This window comes from Pundamilia nyererei, unplaced genomic scaffold (genome assembly GCF_000239375.1).
Source record: "Pundamilia nyererei isolate P.nyererei 1_Seehausen unplaced genomic scaffold, PunNye1.0 scaffold00395, whole genome shotgun sequence".
Classification (NCBI taxonomy): Eukaryota; Metazoa; Chordata; class Actinopteri; order Cichliformes; family Cichlidae; genus Pundamilia; species Pundamilia nyererei.
Genome location: NW_005187796.1, coordinates 300,475 through 310,493, shown reverse-complemented (window position 1 = coordinate 310,493; position 10,019 = coordinate 300,475). Strand labels below are relative to the sequence as shown.

Sequence of the window (10,019 nt, the reverse complement as noted above, 5' to 3'; positions counted from 1 at the left end):
ATGATTTTAAAAGATGACCTTTCTTTACACTGTGGTGTGTGTGTGTGTGTGTGTGTGTGTGTGTGTGTGTGTGTGTGTGTGTGTGTGTGTGTGTGTGTGTGTGTGTGTGTCACAAAGTCCACTCTGGCACAAGAACAGTTAATATTTCCATGCTTGCATAGCACAAATGAAACAGCTAATAACATAGCATATCTTTAAAATTCAGTATTTTTCTGTCACAGACTTTTTTTTTCTTTCTCTGGACCACAGATTTGTTGTTTTCAGCAAATCTCCATTTCATAAGAAATTAAATACCAGCTGTCAAAGTGTGGGTATGTTAAACTGGGTATTGCTTCCCTTCCTCTGGGTTACTAAGAAGTGACATGTGACATGTTTCTCATTTATATGACAGTGTAGGGATTCATTTTCACACACACTTGGAGCCAAAGATTCAGACCATTGCAATAAAAGCTTTTTGGCTTTGCTGCAAGAGAGCAGTTATTTTTACTTTTCTCAGCTGGAAGCAGGGCAAAAGAGAAAAGGGTAGCTGAGGGAGAGAGACAGAGAAGCAATGTGTGAATGTGTGTGCGTGCACGATGGAGAGAAGGAGATGCAGAGGGATGTATCGAACAGGGAGACTACGCTGATGGTAAATGGGTCACCCTGTTAGGAGTCTTCAGCAGACCTGCGTGTAGTTAAGAGAATCATGCCTGCAGGCTGTATGTGCTGGGCTAAAACCTTACCCGGTGACACAGGAACTGTACAAGGAAGGAATTAAATGCATTTTAAATGTATGTTCATTTGTAAATTATATATGCTTCACCTCACAGTATGCATTTGATGGCACATATAATTAGTCTAGTGAACGTGCGCCAGCGTTTGTGCAATGTTCCGCCACTTTATGCAAGTGTTTTTATTAGCGTATGTGGGTGTGTGCATAGAAGCTTGTGTTATCTTGAATTTGTGTTTTTGGAGTGACAATAGCACAACCTACACAGCCAGTGTTTCCTGGTGCCTATACAGGATCTCAGTGCAGTGCTGGAGGGCTGAGAGGACTTGTTAATTAATTACTGGTAGGCGACCAGCAGAAAATTGATCAGTGACTCTTTGATAATTGATTACTTGTTTAAGTGGTTTGTCACATTACAGTCCCATTCATTTACTGGTTATAGATTCTCACGCGGGTTTTACTTGAATTTCTCCGTTTAAAATCTTTGTGATCAGAACCTGATGTGTTAATTTCACTTTTCAATCCAAGCAATTTGAAAGCATAATAATAATTGTAAGAAAAAGAAAAAACTAGAAAACAAAAAGACGTACATTTCTCAGGAAATTTTGAGTGTCCCAATGCACCAGCTGGCCATGAAGATGTCACCACAAGTAAGAGCTAACCAAATAATAGCTTTGGGGAAGCTGTAAGACATTTTAAGGTCAAGATTTAGGTAGCCAAACATAAATAAATAAATGAATGAATAAATAACCGTGGATAAAAAGAAACAGGTGTGGAATGGTCTTTAGAATATGGAAGGAATTTTATTCTGAAAGTCTAAAGCTTTTGCAGGCATCCTGTTTTTACAGTAGTAGTCGTCATTGAAAGAATAAAACCCACTATCCTTTTCAACCCTGAAAAGAAGCTTTACTATTTGCAAGCTTTTATTTTGACAGTCTAGTACTATTTAGCTAGTCTTTTTAGAAATGAGAGACAAAGTGTAGACATTTGTCTCTCCCATGTCCATGTGTGAAGGAGACAGGAAAGAAGCGTATTAAAATGGAATTTGGTTATTGAGTAGGTCTTATTTTGAAAGGCCACATTTTTTAAACATATCCTGCTTAAACCACTATGGCATCCACACAATAGTCCATTATATTCATGCATTACTGTAGCGAGTTTACATCACAAAATGAAGTACCTTGAGCCAACTGTTGTTGTGATTTGGTGCTATATAAAAGAGAAAAAAAAGAATTGAATAGCTCATTATATACAGAAGAGCCAGCATCATTTATGAGCCCCAGCAACTGGCTGCAATATTTGTTGTTTGCAAGCTTTTATTATGAAGGACACACTTTGCTTAGAGTCTGATTTTGAAGGTGAATCAAAATTTAGACAGTCTGGATCATCTTCCCTCTCTTTGCCATCCTTACAGCAACACTTATTCAGTCCAAATGACATCCTGATGTCCTTGCTGTAGATCCTGATGAGATATATCAGTGAGTCAATGTCTCACTTGCTCCTGGCATACAGCTTGATGCCATCCATGTACAGGAGGTGGCAGATGGTCATTCAACTCCTGAATGTGTTTCTATAACCACTTGCTGTGATGAGCTGGCTGAGGGTGTTGAGGCCTATACAGCACAGCAGCAGGAACAGTGTATCACCTTGATATAATCTGAACTTTGATGGTGACTTGTGCAGTTAGCATGGAGTTGTTGTCTTCCAGAGATTCATTCAGTACCTGATGAAGGCTATTAGTACACCATTAATCTTTTATAGCACCAAACACTCCCGTAGTCCATGTAAGGCACAGGCTTTCTTGCAGTCAGTCCAGGCAGTGCTCAGGTTGGTCTGCCTGGTCTTAGAGTCTCTGACTCTATTGGTGAAAGGGTCTTTGGAGAGCAGGCCGTTTGTTCTTTTGAACTCTGCTTCTCTGCTTTATCTCTTCAGACTAGTAGCCAGAGGTGTGAGACTCTGTTTGGCAGTTTTGAGAGCCTCAGTTACGGAAATTTTGTACTTATCCATGGGCTGCTGGCAGTGGAGATAGTAACTATGGCGGTGTTAACATCGTCAGATAGGATTTTGTTAATGAGCCCCAGATGTTGTACAACTGTCTTGAGTCTGGCTAGTCTCGACTACTGCTCGGTATTGTTCCTTTTGAGTTGTCTCCTCGGGATCCTCAGCTCACTAACTGCTTCCTTCTTTTGACGTTAAAGCACTGAGCTATCGGCTGCTTCTTGGTCAGCATGACCTTCTGCTCATCCATAGGTTGTACCTCTTGGGTCAGGGGGGCATTTAAGCTTTGCTTTTTTATGTACTTTGTGTGACTTGTTTAAATCAGCAGCAGCAAATTAGCCAAGGTGAGGCTATTTTGGAGTGTGCTGACATATCTGTGGTTTCAAAGGTAAATCAGTGCAGGTCAAAGAGCCCACACATGAGCACAAGTATCATCAGCGCTTTAGATATTGCTACCACAGAGCTCGAAATGTCCCATATGGTGCATGGCTGCTGGTGTGTGTGTTTTTGTCTGTCTAGTAAACACTGTAAAGCTCCCAGTTTGCTCTTCAGATTTTTCCCCCCTTGGCTAAAATCTCTAACTTTACTCTGAGGATTAAGTGCTGTCAGAGCTGTAAATCCTTGTTGTTTCATTTCATTTGCCTCTCATGTAAAAATCTCTAAACAGACAACTTTGTACTGAAATAACGCACAGGCAGTCAAACGATTTGTTTGTGTGAGCAAAAGCACTACAAATGACGCATAGCTCATCATCACGCTGGCTTTTCCCCACACTGAGGCCGATTCTGTTGCCTATTCCACAGAAAACAAAAGAACAATAGCGGGACACAAGAGCGGCCAAGGACACTGCCCAGTATGTTGTAATTCTCGTAGAGCCTCTGGGTATAGCATCAACACCAAATAGACAAACAATGTCATGTTGACTGCAACAAGACTTTTTGCTTAATGTTGTGACATGCACATTTGCTTTGTATGATTTTATATGAGGTAACACATGTTGAGAGACACTGTATCACTAGTAGCTTTAGCTTCAACACAGACGCTAAATAAAACAATTAATTCATGCAGCGAGAAGGACTGTGCTAGAGTCATGGAGATTCCACTTAGTCCTAAAATTGCTACTTTCTTTCAACAAAGTAGGCCTGGTGTTTGATTTTCAGTGAAAAAAGTTAGGCTGTTGCATTATATGACTGCAATATTATTGTATGTAGGGGAAATGTAATCACCTAGCATCAAACAAGCTGGCACACATGTAAATCACTGCGTTTACCTCTGAAAAATCATGCATTTTCCATCCAATAGCATGCTCCAGTCCATACAGTACAGAGTCAAGTTCCTATGGTATAGACTGAGGGTCCATCCTTTTGCAGTAGTTGCTAAGAGGCTTTTTAAAGTGTGCTTCTGCTGGGCCATGGCAGTCTAGCAGCAGCAAAAATCTGCGCTTGTGTTGTAAAAATTCAGCAAGGTCAATCAAGCAACCTGCAAGAAGCTGAAGGAGGCCTAAGAGCGTTTTAGCTATGCCAAAGAAGTGCTGTTTTGTCTGTCCGTGTGTATGTGCGGACTTGTGTGCATATGTGTGTGAGAGAGATAGCCCTGAGTAAAATAACTGAAATGAGAGCACCAGCATCGCTCTTGTTTTGGCACTGCCACGGCAACTTTTCCTTCTTAATGTTAGGAGTGGGCAGGAGTGGAATTTAAATGTCCTCTCTCTTTCTTTTTACCTTTTTTTGTCGTTGTTGTTCTGCAGATACTTTCTATTTCTTACTTCTTCTTTGATCTTAATGGTCTTGTGTCGTATAGGTCTGGTTGTTGAGGTGTTTGTCTTTGTCTTGGTAAGTGGCTTGATTTGACTTTTATCCTCATGTCTTCACAGGAAACCAATGAGCTGGTGGCGATTAAGAAGTTCAAAGACAGTGAAGGTGAGTGGAGTGAGCCAGGAAGTTAGGAGAGAAGAGAGGAGCTGCTGTCTAATTTCTGCTGCTTTAATTTCCGAACAGAAAATGAGGAGGTCAAAGAGACCACTCTTCGGGAGCTGAAGATGCTTCGGACACTGAAGCAGGACAACATCGTCGAGTTGAAGGAGGCTTTTCGGAGGCGGGGGAAGCTCTACCTCGTCTTCGAATATGTTGAGAGGGTCAGTTCAGCGACTGCGTCGTTATCATTTGACTTCGCACACGTTCCTCCTCTCTGCTCTGCCGTATCTAGATTCCTAGCCTACTTCTAAGTTTCAGGATTTTGAGACTGCTCACTTAAGCATTAAAAAGTGTCGCCATGGCAACATATGAACTATGCTGTTGGTGAGTAATGGTATTCCCCACTGTGTTGCCAGGGTACCCGGCCAAGTGTTTATTTTATGACAGGTTTTATTTTCATGCTGTACTCTAGTGATTTAGCATGGTGTCCCCTCTCACCCCCTGTCAGGGCTAAAATAAAAAAAAGAAACAAAAAAGAAATTAAAGGTTAACACCATTAATATTTTTAGAGCACACTTTCTAACAGGGAATTTCTTGCACCTTGCAGAATATGCTGGAGCTACTAGAGGAAATGCCCAACGGTGCTCCACCTGACAAAGTCCGCAGCTATATTTACCAGCTCATCAAAGCCATCAACTGGTGTCACAAGAATGAGATTGTGCACAGAGGTGAGGAAGTGTCACCCGGTCTATTGTCACATCTGGAAATCACACTTTTGTGATTCAATAATGATTCAAAAAAGGAGGAATTCAGTTCAAATTATGAACTGAACCAACATGAGCATGTTGGTTGAGCCTTTCCACACATCAAGAATAGTTTGCTAAGACAAAGTACTGTCATAGGAGGGAAACTGAAGCTGTAAAAAATGTGTATTGTTGTCTTGTATTCATGTTACGTATTCATGTAGTAGGACAGCATTTGAAGCATATTGTTAATGCCTTGTTTTTCTTCCAGATATTAAACCAGAGAACCTCCTTATCAGCTCTGAGGATGTTCTCAAACTTTGTGACTTTGGTGAGTCTTCTTCGTTTTTTTACAGCAGCCAGCCATGTGTCACGGTGCTGTAAGGATTTAGAGTCTGTGTGCAAGGCAGTAAAAACTCCCAGACCATGCACATTTTGCTGCTCGAGTGATGATAACTTCTTTTAAAATCAAGCAAACTCTTTAACACAGTAAATCGCTTTCAGCTGCCGATTGATTGTGATTATTTGAGTTTTTGCAGTTATCTCCGTGATTGCATTGTGCCCATTTTGGTTTTTTGGGCTTAGTTCGGTGTGAAAAATCCCACCATTAATTTGTCACCTTGTAAGTTGTATATCAGAAGGATCAATTCTGCCATTTGGGAAGCAGCCAAGCAGCATTTCAAAGTGCAGCCTGCTGGGTTTTAACACAATTAATCCGCCAAAGAAGTCCAATTCTGTAAAACACTAATAAAGTGCATTGATATGACACGTCTTTGCCATTTTACTGTTTTCCAGGTGTGTGTTTTACATTAGCGTCAATATCAGCAGGGTCACATGGTTAGTTAGCGTTGCATAATTGGCTAATGCAATGCTATTTAGTCAGCTGGGGTGAGATTTGTTTGTTATTCACTGTTGGAGCTGGCGTTCTGTTTATTGTGACTTTTTTATGATTAAAATGGACTCTCTGTACGACACTTTTCCAAAGCACAGTCTCCAACTGCCTGCAGTGACATAACTAATTAGTTTGATCACATGGGAAGACCGTGTTGTTACTAAGCTGTCCAAATTACTTGAACACTGAGAGTCCTTTTTTTGTTTTTTAATTGATCTTTGAAAGAGTCTAAATTGTATATTATCACACTTCAGTGTGATGGCTGTGTAACATACAGAATCAGGTGTACGTGATTTATTGAATATCTGTTACTCTGGCTCAGGTTTTGCTCGTAACCTGTCTGAAGGAACAGATGCCAACTACACTGAGTATGTCGCCACAAGGTGGTACCGCTCACCTGAGCTGCTGCTGGGGTGAGTTCCTGTGTGTGCATCTGCGTGTGCATGTCTGTGCATACATGTATATATGCAGGAGCTGAAGTGAGAAACATGAAGCGAAGGAAAGAGCACACAGCACAAGATATTTTTCTGTGTTTTTCCACAGAGGGTATCAGCTTTTCTCTTGTGATACCACCGTACCTTAAACAAAATAACACAGTACTGGTCTCATTTTCTCAGCTAATACTCATGTTTAATGTATCAGCTCGTGCCTACAGCCTGACACGAATAAATGCAAGTTATAGCAGAAATCTTATTATATCAAAGCAGCTTTAAATAGAGATCTCATCTCATTACAAACTGAGGCCAAACTTTCCAAAGATCCCAAAAATGTCCAGCTGCATTTTCTGGAATAACACGAAGAAGAAGAAATGAACACGATTTTAAACTGTTTAAATAGGAGGCCAGTAAAAATAGACTTAAAGTGTCTGGGCTAATGTGAGACTTATTTTATTGCATATGTACCAGCATGCATTCATCAGTATAAATAAAATGTACCAAGAAAATATCCCCGACACCATTGACAGGTAGGAAGGATCCATGCTTTCATGATGTTTATGCCAAAATACTACAATCTGAATGTCGCAAATCAATCTTCTGTTCTAGTGAGTTCATGTGAACTGTAGCCTAATTTTCTTGTTCTTAGAAGAATGACAACCAGTGTGATCTTCTTCTTCAAGATTCAGCATATTGTGAGGTGTTCCTCTGCATACCTTGTTTGTGGTTATTTAAGTTACTATCAGCTCTAAGCAGCCTTGCCGTTCTCCTGTGGTATAAACAAGGGGTTTTTGGTGAGAGAGCTGCTGCTCAGCATTTTTGGACCACTCTGTAAACCCCAGAGATGGTTGTGTGGCAAAATCCCAGAAGATCAACAGTTCCTTAAACATTTTTCCCCCATTCTGATGCTCAGTTTGAAATTCTGCAGCTCGCCTTGACCATGTCGACGTGCATAATTGCATTGAGTTTCTGCCATGCGATTGGCTGATTAGATATTTACATTAACAAGCAGTTGAATAATTTTTTTTCCTAACAAAGTGGCTGATGAGTATGTGTAAAAGACACTGGAACTATAGATTTTTTTCCTTTTAGAGTGAATCTATTGTCCAAGCAGCAGGCAAATCAGTAAATATGAAAATCTTGTAAAATTACTCTTAAAAGAAAACTATTAATGGATGTTCAGAAATGAAGTCTGTGCTTTCACTGTGTCTGCAAATAGGCTGTTTTTGTTTCCTTGTAAAAAGCGGGCTTTCTCTCGAACAGCTCAAAAACCGTACTGAACACGATTTCATCTTTTTAATTCGTCCTATATTCTTTTGTAATTTAATGAAAATTGACAAACCAATTTCATTTTTAATTAGTTCACTACTGAAAGCGATGTATTCATTCCGTTCAGTCTAAGAGACCTCAGCTGTAAAAGCTAGTTAAATATGATTCGACATGCTCTATATCTGGACTTTTACATGACACAAACACTCCCAAATCCCCAGTAAGTCTAACTGGATTGTGTTTATTTGGGTTTTATTACATCTGGGCAAATATAATAAACATTACTGCATTATGCTGAATAAAAGTTGACAAAACACAAAAGTTGACTGATTATTGCCTGTATGATAACTGTCACCCACTTAGTGAGCTCTAACTGCATCTCTGTGTGTTTTTGAGCACGAAATTAAGCTAACAAACCTTTTTTTTTATGTAATTTCACTGTAAAAATTTTCATTTCATTTCATTTCTTTAATTCAGATGGCTGGAAAAACAGTCAGTGATTCATCTGCTGCATTATGACATGAGCCACCATGCACACACCATACCCACAGATCAAATTTCACTTTCCTCGTGGACTTCTCTTGCCGATGTTGTTTTGGTGCTTTTGCTGCATTTAATGTCCATTCTAGCTTGGAGACAGCTGAACGTCATCTAGCCTCGGTTCTGTAGCCTGATTTAGTAAATGCCCTGGAACATTTATTGAGACAGCGTTTGAATGCCGCCCACTCAAATACTCTCTCCCTCCAACACCACCTCTCCTCTGCTTCTCTGCTGCCAGATCTCTCACCATTTCTCACCAGACTTCTCAGCTCTCTTCCCTCAGAAATGACCATCTTCTTTATGAGCTTCTCCATCAGAAACACAACATCGATCGTTTTATTTTAATTGCACCACCTCCGTGAATTCTATCACCCCCGCCTCGCTGTCATCCCTCTCATAATCGTCTCCTCTTCATTCGGGGACTTGGTTTTTACCCTTTTTCCTCGCCATTTTCATTTCCTCTCTCATTATTATCACCCTACCGTCTAATTAACGAGGTCTTTTTGCTGTATTTGATGATTACATATTTGTCTGTTTTTCTCCGTCTCAGGGCTCCTTATGGAAAGGCGGTGGACATGTGGTCGGTGGGGTGTATCCTCGGGGAGCTGAGTGATGGACAACCCTTGTTTCCAGGGGAAAGCGAGATTGATCAGGTTGGTGAGCCGAAACAAGGGTGAAGCGTATAGCTAATTAAACAGGCTGACTGAAAAACAGAAATAGCTTTTGATGTAAATAAATCAAAACCTCACATTTCAAAGTCCTACTGTGTGATGTTTAAGGTGGGCTGACAGGTTTTATCTATTTATTTCAGATTGTTATAAAGGGAACAGGCATTCATAATATTTGACGCTTATGCACCTGACAGAACGCCCACTTTGGTTTCTTCTCTGATATAATAAAACAAAAGAAGAATTACTGAGAGTCCTCGTGTAAAAATCACAGTTACAGGGGCTTTTTTGGACTTCACACCTGGGCAAGAGAAATTTCAATTGTGTTGTCGGAAATAAAGCAACTGGGAGACAACAGAGCGAGCGGGGGGAGATCTCAGAGATGGTGATGAGCGCTAATTTTGGAAATTTAATAGCAAGTCAAATTAAATTTTATTCATCCCCAAATCACAAGTTTGTCCAACAGAGCTCTGAGATCTGAGATCTGTGCACCAGAAGAAACTGTCTCTCTGTTAGCTCGCACACAACCCATCGATATATCGAAGAAAGAAAATGTATTAACACAAATAATCTGTCTCAGGCCTGCCCTCAAACACTTTATGGATTATGTGCCGTTCCACCAAGTTTAGTAGGAAATTTATGGAAACAATGTGCATCACTTTCAGGTCAGTGCACCTGGGCTGGTGCTCTCATTTAAAGCACTTTCGTTGATTGGACAGCATGCTGTGTTTAACCATCTAACAACAGGTGTATCATTTATGACACTGTGGTTTTGAGTTTTTCTAACCTCTGATGAAGATCTAAATAAATTGTACACAATAATTCTAAGCAATAACACCCAGAAAGAATTATA

At 40.3% G+C, this 10,019-nt stretch overlaps 1 protein-coding gene across 3 annotated transcripts in view; it reads left to right on the top strand.

Moving 5' to 3' along the window:
* LOC102215627 (cyclin-dependent kinase-like 5) overlaps positions 1-10,019 on the top strand; it is a 41,712-nt gene that overhangs the window by 14,801 nt on the left and 16,892 nt on the right. For all 3 annotated transcript variants that reach the window (XM_013915916.1, XM_013915914.1, XM_013915915.1), the window contains exons 4-9: positions 4,581-4,626; positions 4,705-4,841; positions 5,228-5,348; positions 5,635-5,694; positions 6,578-6,668; positions 9,049-9,151. In XM_013915916.1, the coding sequence (XP_013771370.1) occupies positions 4,581-4,626; positions 4,705-4,841; positions 5,228-5,348; positions 5,635-5,694; positions 6,578-6,668; positions 9,049-9,151 (558 nt within the window). The remainder of the gene's footprint in view (positions 1-4,580; positions 4,627-4,704; positions 4,842-5,227; positions 5,349-5,634; positions 5,695-6,577; positions 6,669-9,048; positions 9,152-10,019) is intronic.